The sequence below is a fragment of the Oncorhynchus masou genome, chromosome 24, assembly GCF_036934945.1.
Source record: "Oncorhynchus masou masou isolate Uvic2021 chromosome 24, UVic_Omas_1.1, whole genome shotgun sequence".
Taxonomy (NCBI): domain Eukaryota; kingdom Metazoa; phylum Chordata; class Actinopteri; order Salmoniformes; family Salmonidae; genus Oncorhynchus; species Oncorhynchus masou.
Window position 1 is genome coordinate 105,972,287 of NC_088235.1, and position 20,535 is coordinate 105,992,821.

Genomic DNA, 20,535 nt, shown 5'->3' on the forward strand with positions numbered 1-20,535 from the left:
CGAGATGCACACAGACACACAAACACTCCTCCTACCTGTTGATGGTCTCCTGGTTGTTCTGCCTGTCCTGTTTCAGCTGAGTGATCTCCAGGGTCTGAGCCTGTGTCTGCGTGTGCAGCCTCCTGCCCTGTTCCGCCCACCGCTCAGTCTCTAACTCCGCCTCCTTCACATGGGCACGCCCCAACAGCACCGCCTCGCGCAGCTGCTCCGCCTCCTTACTCCCGTCTGGGGGAAGAGTACAGAGGAACTCAAATAAAGACAGAAATGAAGCTGGAAAGACGGCAAACTAGGTGCACTTCATTTAACCTGTTTTATATTTAGATTTCTTTGTATATCCATAAAAATTATGCAAATTCATGATTTCGACTGGCTGAGAAAAGCTGCCTGCCTGTCTGTCTCAACCCGACATGTTCATTACTATGCAACAGCTGAAGATCGAATTTGAATATTGAAACATTAAAAGAAATGTGAGATGATGTCTAGATGCTTTTTATAGTGGAGATCAAGTCCATAAATTGCCGGGCTGATGAGACAGTGGATTGGGCTGATGAGACAATGGATTGGGCTGATGAGACAGTGGATTGGGCTGATGAGACAGTGGATTGGGCTGATGAGACAATGGATTGGGTTGATGAGACAGTGGATTGGGCTGATGAGACAGTGGATTGGGCTGATGAGACAGTGGATTGGGCTGATGAGACAGTGGATTGGGCTGATGAGACAGTGGATTGGGCTGATGAGACAGTGGATTGGGCTGATGAGACAGTGGATTGGGCTGATGAGACAGTGGATTTGGCTGATGAGACAGTGGATTGGGCTGATGAGACAGTGGATTGGGCTGATGAGACAGTGGATTGGGCTGATGAGACAGTGGATTGGGCTGATGAGACAGTGGATTGGGCTGATAAGACAGTGGCTTGGGCAGTCAGATGGAACAGAGTAAATACTGTAGGCATTTTAACGTCATAGATTTAGCCTGTGGTATAGCCACCAGTTGGAATGCGGTTTTAACCAATCCACACCCAAGATTAGACCCACCCATTGTATAATTAAGCAATAAGGCCCGAGGAGGTGTGGTATACGGCCAATATAACACAGCTAACGGTTGTTCATATGCACGACGCAACGCGGAGTGCCTGGACACAGCCCTTAGCCGTGGTATATTGGCCATATACCACAAACCCCTGAGGAGCCTTATTGCTGTTATAAACTGGTTACCAACGTAATTAGAGCAGTAAAAATACATGTTTTGACATATCCGTGGTATATGGTCTGATATACCACCCACGGCTGTCAGCCAATCAGCATTCTCTTCTCAATGTAATATACAGTATGTCATTTAGCAAACACATTTATCCAAAGTGACTTAGATTTTACATACGAGTGGTCATTATCTTGGGATTGCAAGAACAACGCTCTACAGAATGGGCTATAGAGCAGAATTGATAGTATGTTGGGTAGTATATTAGAGAGTTTGGAGAGTACTCGGAGCCAGGCGGTTGGTTACCTCTGCTGGCCTGTTGGAGTCGGTCCTGAAGGCTGAGGTTCTCCGCTTTCAGAACTCGGATCTCACTGGACAACTGACTGACAGAGTCCAAGCCCTGGATGTAGATGTTGGTGGGAGCACCTGAGGAAGAGGACAAGAGAAAAGGAAGAGAAGGAGGAAGAGGAGGAGGAAGAGACGGATGAGGAAGAAGAGGAGGGCCAGTACATTTCACTAATGCCTTTTTGACACAGTGACTGTCAACATTGACTTAGTACAGGAAGCCAAGTTGGGTGTGTAGAATATATGTTCATGGTTTGAGACAGCAGGTGTGGTGGTGGTCTAGTCAATACATTTATCTCTGGCTTGGTTGACCAGTCTCTCCTCCAGCTGCTGTCGGAGGAGGTCATTGGTCTGGATGGAATCGTCCAGACGTTGACGTAGACTTCTGATCTCACTCAGGTGTTCTTTAATCAGGTCAGAACCTGCACAGGAACACATCAAAATACCGTTGACATTTCACAACATAAAAAAACATTTGTATAGTGTATATATATATAACACAGGGCGTTGGGCCAGGAGCCTCCAGAAACATCTTCAGTACCCATTGGACCAATCGGAACTCTGTTGGAGGACCGCGACACCATTCTTCCACCAGAAATTATAACATTGCGTGTTTTGTTGATGGTGGTGGAAAACATTGTCTCAGGTGCTACTCCAGAATCTCCCATAAGTGTTCAATTGGGTTGAGATCTGGTGACTGACACACACACTAAACCCCCTATGCTAATTTGAGACTCTCCTCCTTCAAAGTCACTAAGATCTCTTCTTCTAGCCATGGTACCCAATATAATGGACAACTGGGCATTTGTATAAATGACCCTAAGCATGATGGGATGTTAATTGCTTAATTATCCACACCTGTGTGGAAGCACCTGCTTTCAACGTACTTTGTATCCCTCACTGACCAAAGTGTTTCCTTCATTTTGTCAGTTACTTGTATGTAAACACACAACAGGGCTGTTTGGGTCCGTATAGTCTCTAATAGTTAGTAATAGGGAAATAACAAAAATGTCATGGTATGACATATCAATCTCCAAGATCAGCCATTGGCTCTTTAGACTATCACCTGGGATATGTGTGATATGATCCACTCCCACATGTTGTCCTGTAAAGTCATTACAGGTAAGACACACACACATACAACACACATACATACACACACACAATCTCATTAAAACTCATAGATACACACACCTGTATGGCTGGTGCCAGACTGGTAACCTGACGACCCCGATGACAAATCAGCAGTGCCAACTCTCATTGACCGAGCACCGTAGGCCATGTCCCACATTGCACTGTTCTCCAGGAGGCTGGCGCCTGCCTTCATGGCAGGGCTTGCATTGAGGCTAGCATTCAGACCAGCGGGGTGGAAGGTGTGGTAGGACAGAGGCTGGGGCATGTAACTGGAGGGGTCAGGCTGGGGGTGAGGGTGGGCTGACATGGGGAAGCCACCAAACGGCTTGACTGAAGGAACGGAAAACCCTGCAGTAAGAAAAAGAAACACCCAAGCATGAATAAACAGATGGGAGAGAGATGGAGGATGGATGTTAGTGTGTCGGGCAGCTTGTTGTGAGATAGATAAGTCGAATTAAATACAATGTGCCGAATACAACAGTACACTGTAAGGCCTAGTCAGAACACTAACACAGCCTCAACAGAGTCAAAACACTAACACAGCAGAGAGTCAGAACACTAACACAGCCTCAACAGAGTCAGAACACTAACACAGCAGAGAGTCAGAACACTAACACAGCAGAGAGTCAGAAAACTAACACAGCCTCAACAGAGTCAAAACACTAACACAGCAGAGAGTCAGAACACTAACACAGCAGAGAGTCAGAACACTAACACAGCCTCAACAGAGTCAAAACACTAACACAGCAGAGAGTCAGAAAACTAACACAGCCTCAACAGAGTCAAAACACTAACACAGCAGAGAGTCAAAACACTAACACAGCAGAGAGTCAAAACACTAACACAGCAGAGAGTCAGAACACTAACACAGCAGAGAGTCAGAACACTAACACAGCAGAGAGTCAGAACACTAACACAGCAGAGAGTCAGAACACTAACACAGCCTCAACAGAGTCAAAACACTAACACAGCAGAGAGTCAGAACACTAACACAGCAGAGAGTCAGAACACTAACACAGCAGAGAGTCAGAACACTAACACAGCCTCAACACAGTCAAAACACTAACACAGCAGAGAGTCAGAAAACTAACACAGCCTCAACAGAGTCAAAACACTAACACAGCAGAGAGTCAAAACACTAACACAGCAGAGAGTCAGAACACTAACACAGCAGAGAGTCAGAACACTAACACAGCCTCAACAGAGTCAGAACACTAACACAGCAGAGAGTCAGAACACTAACACAGCAGAGTCAGAACACTAACACAGCAGAGAGTCAGAACACTAACACAGCAGAGAGTCAGAACACTAACACAGCAGAGAGTCAGAACACTAACACAGCCTCAACAGAGTCAGAACACTAACACAGCAGAGAGTCAGAACACTAACACAGCAGAGAGTCAGAACACTAACACAGCAGAGAGTCAAAACACTAACACAGCAGAGAGTCAGAACACTAACACAGCAGAGAGTCAGAACACTAACACAGCCTCAACAGAGTCAGAACACTAACACAGCAGAGAGTCAGAACACTAACACAGCAGAGAGTCAGAACACTAACACAGCAGAGTCAGAACACTAATACAGTCTCCAGTGTGTGTGTGACATTAGGATTTGAGGCAGGGTGAAATGTCCCTCTCACTGGAGAGCAGGCACAAGGCCAGAGAGGATAAAGAGAATAGTTGGGATGTTAGGATGAATGGACAAGGAGAGTTAGACAGTGAGAGGTAGTGAGCTCATGGGCTCCTGAGTTTTTCTGAGTTCTTCTACAAAAATATAGAATTAGAGTTGGATAAATGTAGATCAACTTGACAAGGACTTACAGGATACTAACCACAACATCAAAACCTTCAATCCAAATCAAAATTCGATAACTAAAACCTTGACTTTGCACAACATTATCTGAATGGACTATTACTACTAAGGACTATCAAGAAAAAACTTCTAACAAACCAAAACCTGCAGAAGAAACACAGAGGAAACCTGGAAATACCATCCAACACAAAACTGAGTGAGTAATGTTCAGTCTGAAGTTACTTCTGAAGCCAAAAAGTAAAAGACAACAATCTCTAGGTCATTTTGTTGTATAAAGCTTAATAAAGAAGGCTACGAATCTACCAAGCTGCTAGGACAGAACTGACCTGGGTGCAACTTCAATTAGCACTAAAGTGTGAAAACTCTTGAACCCAACAATGGCAGGAGAGTTGAAGTGGCCTTTGACGCCCCCCTGGCTAATCCCTGTGCAGAGGTCATTACAATACAGTACCCCATGGACATAGACAGACATGGACTGCATGGTCCCCCATGGACATAGACAGACATGGACTGCACGGTACCCCATGGACATAGACAAACATGGACTGCATCGTACCCCATGGACATAGACAGACATGGACTGCACGGTACCCCATGGACATAGACAGACATGGACTGCACGGTACCCCATGGACATAGACAGACATGGACTGCATGGTACCCCATGGACATAGACAAACATGGACTGCATCGTACCCCATGGACATAGACACACATGGACTGCATGGTACCCCATAGACATAGACAAACATGGACTGCATGGTACCCCATGGACATAGACAGACATGGACTGCATGGTACCCCATGGACATAGACAGACATGGACTGCACGGTACCCCATGGACATAGACAGACATGGACTGCATGGTACCCCATGGACATAGACAAACATGGACTGCACGGTACCCCATGGACATAGACAAACATGGACTGCACGGTACCCCATGGACATAGACAGACATGGACTGCATGGTACCCCATGGACATAGACAGACATGGACTGCATGGTACCCCATGGACATAGACAGACATGGACTGCATGGTACCCCATGGACATAGACAGACATGGACTGCATGGTACCCCATGGACATAGACAGACATGGACTGCACGGTACCCCATGGACATAGACAGACATGGACTGCATGGTACCCCATAGACATAGACAGACATGGACTGCATGGTACCCCATAGACATAGACAGACATGGACTGCATGGTACCCCATGGACATAGACAGACATGGACTGCATGGTACCCCATGGACATAGACAGACATGGACTGCATGGTACCCCATGGACATAGACAGACATGGACTGCATGGTACCCCATAGACATAGACAGACATGGACTGCATGGTACCCCATAGACATAGACAGACATGGACTGCATGGTACCCCATGGACATAGACAGACATGGACTGCATGGTACCCCATGGACATAGACAGACATGGACTGCATGGTACCCCATAGACATAGACAGACATGGACTGCATGGTACCCCATGGACATAGACAGACATGGACTGCATGGTACCCCATGGACATAGACAGACATGGACTGCATGGTACCCCATGGACATAGACAAACATGGACTGCATGGTACCCCATGGACATAGACAGACATGGACTGCATGGTACCCCATGGACATAGACAGACATGGACTGCATGGTACCCCATAGACATAGACAGACATGGACTGCATGGTACCCCATAGACATAGACAGACATGGACTGCACGGTACCCCATGGACATAGACAGACATGGACTGCATGGTACCCCATAGACATAGACAGACATGGACTGCACGGTACCCCATGGACATAGACAGACATGGACTGCATGGTACCCCATGGACATAGACAGACATGGACTGCATGGTACCCCATAGACATAGACAGACATGGACTGCATGGTACCCCATAGACATAGACAGACATGGACTGCATGGTACCCCATGGACATAGACAGACATGGACTGCACGTTCCCCCAAAATATCACTGTACGGAAAAAGTACAAAAAAAAGCTGCTGAAGGACAATCAATAGACAGTATTTGCTGACTGCTACAAAGAGAAACGTAAGCAACTTCATTTCCCACACAGACCATCCCCTGGCATGGTGCTATATTAACCAGACCATCCCCTGGCATGGTGCTATATTAACCAGACCATCCCCTGGCATGGTGCTATATTAACCAGACCATCCCCTGGCATGGTGCTATATTAACCAGACCATCCCCTGGCATGGTGCTATATTAACCAGACCATCCCCTGGCATGGTGCTATATTAACCAGACCATCCCCTGGCATGGTGCTATATTAACCAGACCATCCCCTGGCATGGTGCTATATTAACCAGACCATCCCCTGGCATGGTGCTATATTAACCAGACCATCCCCTGGCATGGTGCTATATTAACCAGACCATCCCCTGGCATGGTGCTATATTAACCAGACCATCCCCCTGGCATGGTGCTATATTAACCAGACCATCCCCCTGGCATGGTGCTATATTAACCAGACCATCCCCTGGCATGGTGCTATATTAACCAGACCATCCCCTGGCATGGCACAGTGCTATAAGAGCACACTACCCCTATGTCAAGAGAGAAGGTATTGGCCCAGGGTGGAAACTCAGAATACTAGACATTGAGGAAATTGAAACAACCTCTGTCAACGTGTACACGTCTTTAACAGTAATGGTGCAGGGCACACTCATGCTGTTCCAGCAGAACTTTTACAGCATCAAAGAGAGAGAGCACAGCAGGAAAAGTTCTCTCTCTCTGTGACGACTCTCCCATCCTGAGTCAGTCTGATCACACCTCTTCAATTTTTCAGTTTTTGATTTGTTAAAAAAGTTTGAAATATCCAATAAATGTCGTTCCACTTCATGATTGTGTCCCACTTGTTGTTGATTCTTCACAAAAAATACAGTTTTATATCTTTATGTTTGAAGCCTGAAATGTGTCAAAAGGTCGCAAAGTTCAAGGGGGCCGAATACTTTCGCAAGGCACTGTATTACCCTCAGATTACACAGATACACAAAGATTCTGGAAACAACCCAAATTTTGATAAACTCCCATATCTATTGGTTGAAATATCAGTGTGTCATCACAGCAGCAAGATGTGTGATAATTAGGAGAGCATAGAATCAGTTATCCCAAAGCCATGAGATAGACTACAGCAAATCAACTCCTGCTCAATTACACTTGGCACCCTCTCCTCCATCTCTCTCTCTCTCTCTCTCTCTTCTCTCTCTCTCCTCCATCTCTCTTGCTCGTCCCTCATCTCATGTCTCTCTCTCTATCTCGAGAGCCTAGAGAGAACACTGTCACACATCCTACCCCATTCAGATGAAGAGCCTGATGAGTGGTCGGTTAGCACGCACAAGTTAGCACGCACACTCACACATTTAGTCACGCTAGTCTAGATCTCAACGGGACATTACACGTGCAGTCCCCCTGACATTACTGCCAGGAGACAGAGATCAGAGGAAGACCCTGATGGCCGGTGGGATAGCATGCTAGTCTTAAAGAGGACATTACTGCCAGGAGACAGAGATCAGAGGAAGACCCTGATGGGCGGTGGGATAGCATGCTAGTCTTAAAGAGGACATTACTGCCAGGAGACAGAGATCAGAGGAAGACCCTGATGGGCGGTGGGATAGCATGCTAGTCTTAAAGAGGACATTACTGCCAGGAGACAGAGATCAGAGGAAGACCCTGATGGGCGGTGGGATAGCATGCTAGTCTTAAAGAGGACATTACTGCCAGGAGACAGAGATCAGAGGAAGACCCTGATGGGCGGTGGGATAGCATGCTAGTCTTAAAGAGGACATTACTGCCAGGAGACAGAGATCAGAGGAAGACCCTGATGGGCGGTGGGATAGCATGCTAGTCTTAAAGAGGACATTACTGCCAGGAGACAGAGATCAGAGGAAGACCCTGATGGGCGGTGGGATAGCATGCTAGTCTTAAAGAGGACATTACTGCCAGGAGACAGAGATCAGAGGAAGACTCTGATGGGCGGTGGGATAGCATGCTAGTCTTAAAGAGGACATTACTGCCAGGAGACAGAGATCAGAGGAAGACCCTGATGGGCGGTGGGATAGCATGCTAGTCTTAAAGAGGACATTACTGCCAGGAGACAGAGATCAGAGGAAGACCCTGATGGGCGGTGGGATAGCATGCTAGTCTTAAAGAGGACATTACTGCCAGGAGACAGAGATCAGAGGAAGACCCTGATGGCCGGTGGGATAGCATGCTAGTCTTAAAGAGGACATTACTGCCAGGAGACAGAGATCAGAGGAAGACCCTGATGGGCGGTGGGATAGCATGCTAGTCTTAAAGAGGACATTACTGCCAGGAGACAGAGATCAGAGGAAGACCCTGATGGGCGGTGGGATAGCATGCTAGTCTTAAAGAGGACATTACTGCCAGGAGACAGAGATCAGAGGAAGACCCTGATGGCCGGTGGGATAGCATGCTAGTCTTAAAGAGGACATTACTGCCAGGAGACAGAGATCAGAGGAAGACTCTGATGGGCGGTGGGATAGCATGCTAGTCTTAAAGAGGACATTACTGCCAGGAGACAGAGATCAGAGGAAGACTCTGATGGGCGGTGGGATAGCATGCTAGTCTTAAAGAGGACATTACTGCCAGGAGACAGAGATCAGAGGAAGACCCTGATGGGCGGTGGGATAGCATGCTAGCCTTAAAGAGGACATTACTGCCAGGAGACAGAGATCAGAGGAAGACCCTGATGGGCGGTGGGATAGCATGCTAGTCTTAAAGAGGACATTACTGCCAGGAGACAGAGATCAGAGGAAGACCCTGATGGGCGGTGGGATAGCATGCTAGTCTTAAAGAGGACATTACTGCCAGGAGACAGAGATCAGAGGAAGACCCTGATGGGCGGTGGGATAGCATGCTAGTCTTAAAGAGGACATTACTGCCAGGAGACAGAGATCAGAGGAAGACCCTGATGGGCGGTGGGATAGCATGCTAGTCTTAAAGAGGACATTACTGCCAGGAGACAGAGATCAGAGGAAGACCCTGATGGGCGGTGGGATAGCATGCTAGTCTTAAAGAGGACATTACTGCCAGGAGACAGAGATCAGAGGAAGACTCTGATGGGCGGTGGGATAGCATGCTAGTCTTAAAGAGGACATTACTGCCAGGAGACAGAGATCAGAGGAAGACCCTGATGGGCGGTGGGATAGCATGCTAGTCTTAAAGAGGACATTACTGCCAGGAGACAGAGATCAGAGGAAGACCCTGATGGGCGGTGGGATAGCATGCTAGTCTTAAAGAGGACATTACTGCCAGGAGACAGAGATCAGAGGAAGACCCTGATGGGCGGTGGGATAGCATGCTAGTCTTAAAGAGGACATTACTGCCAGGAGACAGAGATCAGAGGAAGACCCTGATGGGCGGTGGGATAGCATGCTAGTCTTAAAGAGGACATTACTGCCAGGAGACAGAGATCAGAGGAAGACCCTGATGGGCGGTGGGATAGCATGCTAGTCTTAAAGAGGACATTACTGCCAGGAGACAGAGATCAGAGGAAGACCCTGATGGCCGGTGGGATAGCATGCTAGTCTTAAAGAGGACATTACTGCCAGGAGACAGAGCTTTGAATATGAAACTTAGTGTACACACAGGTAATCAATGCAAACGTATGTGAGTCAATCCATGTATCTGGACCTTAAGTCCGGTGTTCATCTTGCCATTACTACTTCTAGTATCCCCATGCCAAATTACACTATTACTAAAACAGGGTCCATTTTAGAGTGTATAACCTCATCTAATTACATTATGTGTTTAAAGAGAGACAAAGTTAGCCACTCCATGCTACAAACACACAGGTGCAGAGTGACGCACGCTCAGTTTCCCCCAGCTGTCTCTGTAACATCTGCAGCTCCTGGTGAACCTCTGCCAGGGAGAAGGCCCCGGGCCTGCTTCCATGGTAACGGGGTCGCAGGGTTGCAGTCTGGGGGTTGAAGGACAGGGGGGCTCTCTGAGAAGAGAGGTCGGAGTGGTAGCGGGGCTGGGACTGGGACTGGGGCTGAGGATGGGACTGGGACTGAGACTGGGACTGGGGCTGAGACTGGGACTGGGGCTGAGGATGGGACTGGGACTGGGACTGGGACTGAGGATGGGACTGGGACTGGGACTGAGACTGGGACTGAGGATGGGACTGGGACTGGGACTGAGACTGGGACTGGGGCTGAGGATGGGACTGGGACTGGGACTGGGACTGAGACTGGGACTGGGGCTGAGACTGGGACTGGGGCTGGGGTTGAGGAGGGGTGGGGAGAGAACTGGACACTGGTCCACTGTAGAGGCCTGGAGGTACAGAGGAGAAATACATATGAGGACAGAGAGAAAGGAGAGGACAGAGATAAGAAGAGAGGACAGAGAGAAGAAGAGAGGACAGAGAGAATAAGAGAGGACAGAGAGAAGAGAGGACAGAGAGAAGAGAGGACAGAGAGAAGAAGAGGACAGAGAAGAAGAAGAGAGGACAGAGAGAAGAAGAGAGGACAGAGAGAAGAAGAGAGGACAAAGAGAAGAAGAGAGGACAGAGAGAAGAAGAGTGGACAAAGAGAAGCAGAGAGGACAGAGAGAAGAAGAGTGGACAGAGAGAAGCAGAGAGGACAGAGATAAGAAGAGAGGACAGAGAGAAGAAGAGAGGACAGAGAAGAAGATAAGACAGAGAGAAGCAGAGGACAGAGAGAAGAAGAGGACAGAGAGAAGAAGAGAGGACAGAGAGAAGAAGAGAGGACAGAGAGAAGAAGAGAGGACAGAGAAGAAGAGAGGACAGAGAGAAGAAGAGAGGACAGAGAGAAGAAGAGAGGACAGAGAGAAGAAGAGTGGACAAAGAGAAGCAGAGAGGACAGAGAGAAGAAGAGTGGACAGAGAGAAGCAGAGAGGACAGAGATAAGAAGAGAGGACAGAGAGAAGAAGAGAGGACAGAGAAGAAGAGAAGACAGAGAGAAGCAGAGGACAGAGAGAAGAAGAGGACAGAGAGAAGAAGAGAGGACAGAGAGAAGAAGAGAGGACAGAGAGAAGAAGAGAGGACAGAGAAGAAGAGAGGACAGAGAGAAGAAGAGCGGACAGGGGTACAGAAAGAGGTGTGAGAAGAGGGAATGATGGTATGAGGGAAGAAAACACTTCAATGTCTGGACATGATATGACAAGTACTGTATGTGGATACAGTGAAACTGACTTTAGCAACAATGTGTTGAATAAGGCAGTCACTTCCACTCCTCCTCACTCTCCCTGTATGTCTACCTACCTGTCTGTGTCTGTGTGTCCGCTGATCGCTGCAGGCTGGGACAGCTGATGGAGGACTGGTGTCCATGAGATGAACTGGTGGAAGGAGGGATGGAGGGGTGGCGTGACATGGGGACACTGTTACAGTGAGAATCTGAAATAAAAGAGAGATGAGGAATGAAAAAATGACAGATGAGGTGTGAACTGTTAATCATACATTCCAAATATGGATGTGCAGTCATCTGTGTATCTGAGTGTGTGTGGAGGGCTCGACATGCCAGGAGAACAGTTTGGATTGGTCTGCCATGTATACAGATGAATGTGGTACATTCAGGCGTTTGGAAATTGCTCCCAAGGATGAACCAGACATGTGGAGGTCTACAATTGTTTTTCTGAGGACTTGGCTGATTTATTTTCTTTTTCTCATGATGTCAAGCAAAGAGGCACTGAGTTTGAAAGTCGGCCTTGAAATACATCAACAGGTACACCTCCAATTGACTCAAATGATGTCAATTAGCCTATCAGAATTTTTTAAAGCCATGACATCATTTTCTGGAATTTTCCAAGCTGTTTAAAGGCACAGTCAACTTAGTGTTTGTAAACTTCTGACCCACTGGAATTGTGATACAGTGAATTATAAGTGAAATAATCTGTCTGTAAACAATTGTTGGAAAAATTACTTGTGTCGTACACAAAGTAGATGTCCTAACCGACTTGCCAAAACTATAGTTTGTAAACAAGAAATTTGTAGAGTGGTTGAAAAACAAGTTTATATAAGTTCCTAATTTTGTCAGATATTAGTTTTCATTGCAAGTTAAAGCATAATGTTTTTATTTATTTTACCTTTATTTAACTAGGCAAGTCAGTTAAGAACAAATTCTTATTTTCAATGACGGCCTAGGAACAGTGGGTTACCTGCCTGTTCAGGGGCAGAACGACAGATTCGTCAGCTCGGGGATTTGAACTTGCAACCTTCCGGTTACTAGTCCAACGCTCTAATCACTAGGCTACCCTGCTAGCTAGCTAGCGAATGTTAGCTTGCTGCATCGCGAGCTAACGTTACATGTATGATCTGTGTTGTAAAATTATTAGAACCAGAAATCCGTTAGGATTGTTAGTTATAGCCTAATGTTAGCTAGCAAGCTAACATTGAACCTAGCTGGTTAGCTTTAGCTACCTGCAGATTCATACTACAGCTATGACAATCAGTTTGTATTAGTAGTAGTATGAGTTGAGATTATGTCGGGTTCATTGTTTAGCTAGCTACCTAGCAACATGTCGAAAAACAAAGGACTCCACTTCACCAGATGACTCCATAACCCATGAAGTTAGCCAGGTGTGTCTGGCGGTGATAACGGCAATCATATTTTATTTCATGAACATGTGTACATGTCAAGACAATAGCGCCCTTCCACTTAGCTAGATGTGGCTGGGGGATGGTTATAGCATAGTGTCCACTTAGCTAGATGTGTCTGGGAGGTGGTCATTGCATAGTGTCCACTGAGCTAGATGTGGCTGGGAGGTGGTCATTGCATAGTGTCCACTTAGCTAGATGTGGCTGGGAGGTGGTCATTGCATAGTGTCCACTGAGTTAGATGTGGCTGGGAGGTGGTCATTGCATAGTGTCCACTTAGCTAGATGTGGCTGGGAGGTGGTCATTGCATAGTGTCCACTTAGCTAGATGTGGCTGGGGGATGGTTATAGCATAGTGTCCACTTAGCTAGATGTGGCTGGGAGGTGGTCATTGCATAGTGTCCACTTAGCTAGATGTGGCTGGGGGATGGTTATAGCATAGTGTCCACTTAGCTAGATGTGGCTGGGGGATGGTTATAGCATAGTGTCCACTTAGCTAGATGTGGCTGGGAGGTGGTCATTGCATAGTGTCCACTTAGCTAGATGTGGCTGGGAGGTGGTCATTGCATAGTGTCCACTTAGCTAGATGTGGCTGGGGGATGGTTATAGCATAGTGTCCACTTAGCTAGATGTGGCTGGGAGGTGGTCATTGCATAGTGTCCACTTAGCTAGATGTGGCTGGGAGGTGGTCATTGCATAGTGTCCACTTAGCTAGATGTGGCTGGGGGATGGTTATAGCATAGTGTCCACTTAGCTAGATGTGGCTGGGGGATGGTTATAGCATAGTGTCCACTTAGCTAGATGAGGCTGGGGGATGGTTATAGCATAGTGTCCACTGAGTTAGATGTGGCTGGGAGGTGGTCATAGCATAGTGTCCACTTAGCTAGATGTGGCTGGGAGGTGGTCATTGCATAGTGTCCACTGAGCTAGATGTGTCTGGGAGGTGGTTATTGCATAGTGTCCACTTAGCTAGATGTATCTGGGAGGTGGTCATTGCATAGTGTCCACTTAGCTAGATGTGGCTGGGGGATGGTTATAGCATAGTGTCCACTTAGCTAGATGTGGCTGGGAGGTGGTCATTGCATAGTGTCCACTGAGCTAGATGTGGCTGGGAGGTGGTCATAGCATAGTGTCCACTGAGCTAGATGTGTCTGGGAGGTGGTCGTAGCATAGTGTCCACTTAGCTAGATGTGGCTGGGGGATGGTTATAGCATAGTGTCCACTTAGCTAGATGTGGCTGGGGGATGGTTATAGCATAGTGTCCACTTAGCTAGATGTGGCTGGGGGATGGTTATAGCATAGTGTCCACTTAGCTAGATGTGGCTGGGAGGTGGTCATTGCATAGTGTCCACTGAGCTAGATGTGGCTGGGAGGTGGTCATAGCATAGTGTCCACTTAGCTAGATGTGGCTGGGAGGTGGTCATTGCATAGTGTCCACTTAGCTAGATGTGGCTGGGGGATGGTTATAGCATAGTGTCCACTTAGCTAGATGTGGCTGGGGATGGTTATAGCATAGTGTCCACTTAGCTAGATGTGGCTGGGAGGTGGTCATTGCATAGTGTCCACTGAGATAGATGTGGCTGGGAGGTGGTCATTGCATAGTGTCCACTGAGCTAGATGTGGCTGGGAGGTGGTCATAGCATAGTGTCCACTGAGATAGATGTGGCTGGGAGGTGGTCATTGCATGGTGTCAACTGAGCTAGATGTGGCTGGGAGGTGGTCATTGCATAGTGTCCACTGAGCTAGATGTGGCTGGGAGGTGGTCATTGCATAGTGTCCACTGAGATAGATGTGGCTGGGAGGTGGTCATTGCATAGTGTCCACTGAGCTAGATGTGGCTGGGAGGTGGTCATTGCATAGTGTCCACTTAGCTAGATGTGGCTGGGAGATGGTCATTGCATAGTGTCCACTGAGATAGATGTGGCTGGGAGGTGGTCATTGCATAGTGTCCACTGAGCTAGATGTGGCTGGGAGGTGGTCATTGCATAGTTCCACTTAGCTAGATGTGGCTGGGAGGTGGTCATTGCATAGTTCCACTTAGCTAGATGTGGCTGGGGGATGGTCATTGCATAGTGTCCACTGAGCTAGATGTGGCTGGGAGGTGGTTATAGCATAGTGTCCACTTAGCTAGATGTGGCTGGGAGGTGGTCATTGCATAGTTCCACTTAGCTAGATGTGGCTGGGGGATGGTCATTGCATAGTGTCCACTGAGCTAGATGTGGCTGGGAGGTGGTCATTGCATAGTGTCCACTTAGTGAGATGTGGCTGGGAGGTGGTTATAGCATAGTGTCCACTTAGCTAGATGTGGCTGGGAGGTGGTCATTGCATAGTGTCCACTTAGCTAGATGTGTCTGGGGGGTGGTTATAGCATAGTGTCCACTTAGTGAGATGTGGCTGGGAGGTGGTTATAGCATAGTGTCCACTTAGCTAGATGTGGCTGGGAGGTGGTTATTGCATAGTGTCCACTGAGCTAGATGTGGCTGGGAGGTGGTCATTGCATAGTGTCCACTGAGATAGATGTGGCTGGGAGGTGGTCATTGCATAGTGTCCACTTAGTGAGATGTGGCTGGGAGGTGGTCATTGCATAGTGTCCACTTAGCTAGATGTGGCTGGGGGATGGTTATAGCATAGTGTCCACTGAGCTAGATGTGGCTGGGAGGTGGTCATTGCATAGTGTCCACTGAGATAGATGTGGCTGGGAGGTGGTCATTGCATAGTGTCCACTTAGCTAGATGTGGCTGGGAGGTGGTCATTGCATAGTGTCCACTGAGCTAGATGTGGCTGGGAGGTGGTCATTGCATAGTGTCCACTTAGCTAGATGTGGCTGGGAGGTGGTCATTGCATAGTGTCCACTTAGCTAGATGTGGCTGGGAGGTGGTCATTGCATAGTGTCCACTGAGCTAGATGTGGCTGGGAGGTGGTCATTGCATAGTGTCCACTGAGCTAGATGTGGCTGGGGGATGGTCATTACATAGTGTCCACTTAGCTAGATGTGGCTGGGGGATGGTCATTGCATAGTGTCCACTTAGCTAGATGTGGCTGGGGGATGGTCATTGCATAGTGTCCACTTAGCTAGATGTGGCTGGGAGGTGGTCATTGCATAGTGTCCACTTAGCTAGATGTGGCTGGGGGATGGTTATAGCATAGTGTCCACTGAGATAGATGTGGCTGGGAGGTGGTCATTGCATAGTGTCCACTTAGCTAGATGTGGCTGGGAGATGGTCATTGCATAGTGTCCACTGAGATAGATGTGGCTGGGAGGTGGTCATTGCATAGTGTCCACTGAGATAGATGTGGCTGGGAGATGGTCATTGCATAGTGTCCACTGAGATAGATGTGGCTGGGAGGTGGTCATTGCATAGTTCCACTTAGCTAGATGTGGCTGGGGGATGGTCATTGCATAGTGTCCACTGAGCTAGATGTGTCTGGGGGATGGTTATTGCATAGTGTCCACTGAGCTAGATGTGGCTGGGGGATGGTCATTGCATAGTGTCCACTGAGCTAGATGTGTCTGGGGGATGGTCATTGCATAGTGTCCACTGAGCTAGATGTGGCTGGGAGGTGGTCATTGCATAGTTCCACTTAGCTAGATGTGTCTGGGGGGTGGTTATAGCATAGTGTCCACTTAGCTAGATGTGGCTGGGAGGTGGTCATTGCATAGTGTCCACTGAGCTAGATGTGTCTGGGAGGTGGTCATTGCATAGTGTCCACTTAGCTAGATGTGGCTGGGGGATGGTTATAGCATAGTGTCCACTTAGCTAGATGTGGCTGGGAGGTGGTCATTGCATAGTGTCCACTGAGCTAGATGTGGCTGGGAGGTGGTCATTGCATAGTGTCCACTGAGATAGATGTGGCTGGGAGGTGGTCATTGCATAGTGTCCACTGAGCTAGATGTGGCTGGGAGGTGGTCATAGCATAGTGTCCACTGAGCTAGATGTGGCTGGGGGATGGTTATAGCATAGTGTCCACTTAGCTAGATGTGGCTGGGAGGTGGTCATTGCATAGTGTCCACTTAGCTAGATGTGGCTGGGGGATGGTTATAGCATAGTGTCCACTTAGCTAGATGTGGCTGGGGGATGGTTATAGCATAGTGTCCACTTAGCTAGATGTGGCTGGGAGGTGGTCATTGCATAGTGTCCACTGAGCTAGATGTGGCTGGGAGGTGGTCATAGCATAGTGTCCACTTAGCTAGATGTGGCTGGGAGGTGGTCATTGCATAGTGTCCACTTAGCTAGATGTGGCTGGGGGATGGTTATAGCATAGTGTCCACTTAGCTAGATGTGGCTGGGGGATGGTTATAGCATAGTGTCCACTTAGCTAGATGTGGCTGGGAGGTGGTCATTGCATAGTGTCCACTTAGCTAGATGTGGCTGGGAGGTGGTCATTGCATAGTGTCCACTGAGATAGATGTGGCTGGGAGGTGGTCATTGCATAGTGTCCACTGAGCTAGATGTGGCTGGGAGGTGGTCATAGCATAGTGTCCACTTAGCTAGATGTGGCTGGGGGATGGTTATAGTATAGTGTCCACTTAGCTAGATGTGGCTGGGAGGTGGTCATTGCATGGTGTCAACTGAGCTAGATGTGGCTGGGAGGTGGTCATTGCATAGTGTCCACTGAGCTAGATGTGGCTGGGAGGTGGTCATTGCATAGTGTCCACTGAGATAGATGTGGCTGGGAGGTGGTCATTGCATAGTGTCCACTGAGCTAGATGTGGCTGGGAGGTGGTCATTGCATAGTGTCCACTTAGCTAGATGTGGCTGGGAGATGGTCATTGCATAGTGTCCACTGAGATAGATGTGGCTGGGAGGTGGTCATTGCATAGTGTCCACTGAGCTAGATGTGGCTGGGAGGTGGTCATTGCATAGTTCCACTTAGCTAGATGTGGCTGGGAGGTGGTCATTGCATAGTTCCACTTAGCTAGATGTGGCTGGGGGATGGTCATTGCATAGTGTCCACTGAGCTAGATGTGTCTGGGAGGTGGTTATTGCATAGTGTCCACTGAGCTAGATGTGGCTGGGAGGTGGTCATTGCATAGTTCCACTTAGCTAGATGTGGCTGGGAGGTGGTCATTGCATAGTTCCACTTAGCTAGATGTGGCTGGGGGATGGTCATTGCATAGTGTCCACTGAGCTAGATGTGTCTGGGAGGTGGTTATAGCATAGTGTCCACTTAGCTAGATGTGGCTGGGAGGTGGTCATTGCATAGTGTCCACTTAGCTAGATGTGGCTGGGGGATGGTTATAGCATAGTGTCCACTTAGCTAGATGTGGCTGGGGGATGATTATAGCATAGTGTCCACTGAGATAGATGTGGCTGGGAGGTGGTCATTGCATAGTGTCCACTTAGCTAGATGTGGCTGGGAGGTGGTCATTGCATAGTGTCCACTGAGCTAGATGTGGCTGGGAGGTGGTCATTGCATAGTGTCCACTGAGATAGATGTGGCTGGGAGGTGGTCATTGCATAGTGTCCACTGAGTGTGTCTGGGTAAGCATCATCTAATGTTTATCTGGAATCTGTCTGTTTTTGATATTGCTACTATGTAAATATGCCAGTAACCATTTCACTGTACCGTTTACACCTTCTGTATCCTGTGGATGTGACAAATAAACGTACATTTTGTTTTATATAGTGTGTGTTTACCAGAGACGGTAATGTGAATAGCAATACGACCTGCACCAAAGTCAGACTAGGATATAGGCCAAGGACTAGATAAAGTGTATTTTCACTCTGTTTAGCACATGGCCTCACATGTGAATCCTCAAAGAGATGGGTGGGGCTAAGCCTTAAGAGGGTGTGAACGACCCTGAATGGGTGGAGACAAAGAAGAGCTCTCCAGTAGGTACCAAAACATTCAAGGGTCATTTTGTCAAAAGTGGGGTTAGAAGTTTATCAACATTCAAAGCAGATGTCATTTCCTATTGTTCCACAACTACAGTGTATGACATACCATTTTCTAGCTCTGAGTCTCTATTTTTATCAATATGAAAAACACAATTTCAGATCTTGCTACATACAGTGCCTTGCGAAAGTATTCGGCCCCCTTGAACTTTGCAACCTTTTGCCACATTTCAGGCTTCAAACATAAAGATATAAAACTGTATTTTTTTGTGAAGAATCAACAACAAGTGGGACACAATCATGAAGTGGAACGACATTTATTGGATATTTCAAACTTTTTTAACAAATCAAAAACTGAACAATTGGGCGTGCAAAATTATTCAGCCCCCTTAAGTTAATACTTTGTCGCGCCACCTTTTGCTGCGATTACAGCTGTAAGTCGCTTGGGGTATGTCTCTATCAGTTTTGCACATCGAGAGACTGAAATTTTTTCCCATTCCTCCTTGCAAAACAACTCGAGCTCAGTGAGGTTGGATGGAGAGCATTTGTGAACAGCAGTTTTCAGTTCTTTGAAGCCTGAAATGTGGCAAAAGTTCGCAAAGTTCAAGGGGGCCGAATACTTTCGCAAGGCACTGTACATAGGACAAAATCCAGGTGATGGGTCACATGTACCTGTACTGGCTGTAGTGGAGGCATGTCTGTCCTCCTGGCCATACTCACTGGCCGCGTCAATGTCTGAGCACGGCTCCAGATCCTCATTGGTGGAGCCCTGCTCATCGGACACAAAGGAGATGTGGTCTGATTGGTCGGTGGTGTCAGAGAGGGCGTGGCTACTGCATGGTGTGTCAGAACGAGGTTGATGCTGGGTGAGTTTGGCGCGGAGAGAATCGATCACGTCATCCTTCTGTTGGAGCTCCTTACTCAGCCTGTACACAAACAAACAGGAGACCCTCAGTGATCTTGTCCTTTCCCACATAATAACAATACACCTGCTCTCTAGTGACAGAAGGATAATCGGGACAAAACAGGCTTTTCAATAGCAGAGATGTCTAGATGTGGGCAGTGTCTGCATTGTGACACCACCAGAGAGTGCTAACAGATGTAGAAAACAAAGAATGATTAAGCTGTTAGCTGTCCTGTTCTCTACAGACAGAGAAAGAGGCTTGGTGATCTGATCTGATCCTTCCTGAAGCTGCTTACTGCCCACAGACACAGAGACAGACAGGGATCAGCACAGAGACACAGAGACACAGACAGGCAGGGATTGACACAGACACAGAGACACAGACAGGCAGGGATTGACACAAAGACACAGACAGGGATCAGCACAGACACAGAGACACAGAGACATAGACAGGCAAGGATTGACACAGACACAGAGACACAGACAGGCAGAGATTGACACAGACACAGAGACACAGACAGGCAGGGATTGACACAGACACAGACAGGCAGGGATTGACACAGAGACACAGAGACACAGACAGGCAGGGATTGACACAGACACAGAGACACAGACAGGCAGGGATTGACACAGACACAGAGACACAGACAGGCAAGGATTGACACAGAC

At 47.8% G+C, this 20,535-nt stretch overlaps 1 protein-coding gene across 2 annotated transcripts in view; it reads right to left on the reverse strand.

The window, feature by feature from the left end:
* The window catches only part of pde4dip (phosphodiesterase 4D interacting protein), a 163,901-nt gene that overhangs the window by 10,251 nt on the left and 133,115 nt on the right, over positions 1 to 20,535 (reverse strand). For both annotated transcript variants that reach the window (XM_064935988.1, XM_064935987.1), the window contains 6 exons: positions 19,635 to 19,888; positions 11,795 to 11,926; positions 2,741 to 3,028; positions 1,837 to 1,968; positions 1,508 to 1,627; positions 36 to 225 (listed from right to left, as the gene is read on the reverse strand). In XM_064935988.1, coding sequence (XP_064792060.1) covers positions 36 to 225; positions 1,508 to 1,627; positions 1,837 to 1,968; positions 2,741 to 3,028; positions 11,795 to 11,926; positions 19,635 to 19,888 — 1,116 coding nt within the window. The remainder of the gene's footprint in view (positions 1 to 35; positions 226 to 1,507; positions 1,628 to 1,836; positions 1,969 to 2,740; positions 3,029 to 11,794; positions 11,927 to 19,634; positions 19,889 to 20,535) is intronic.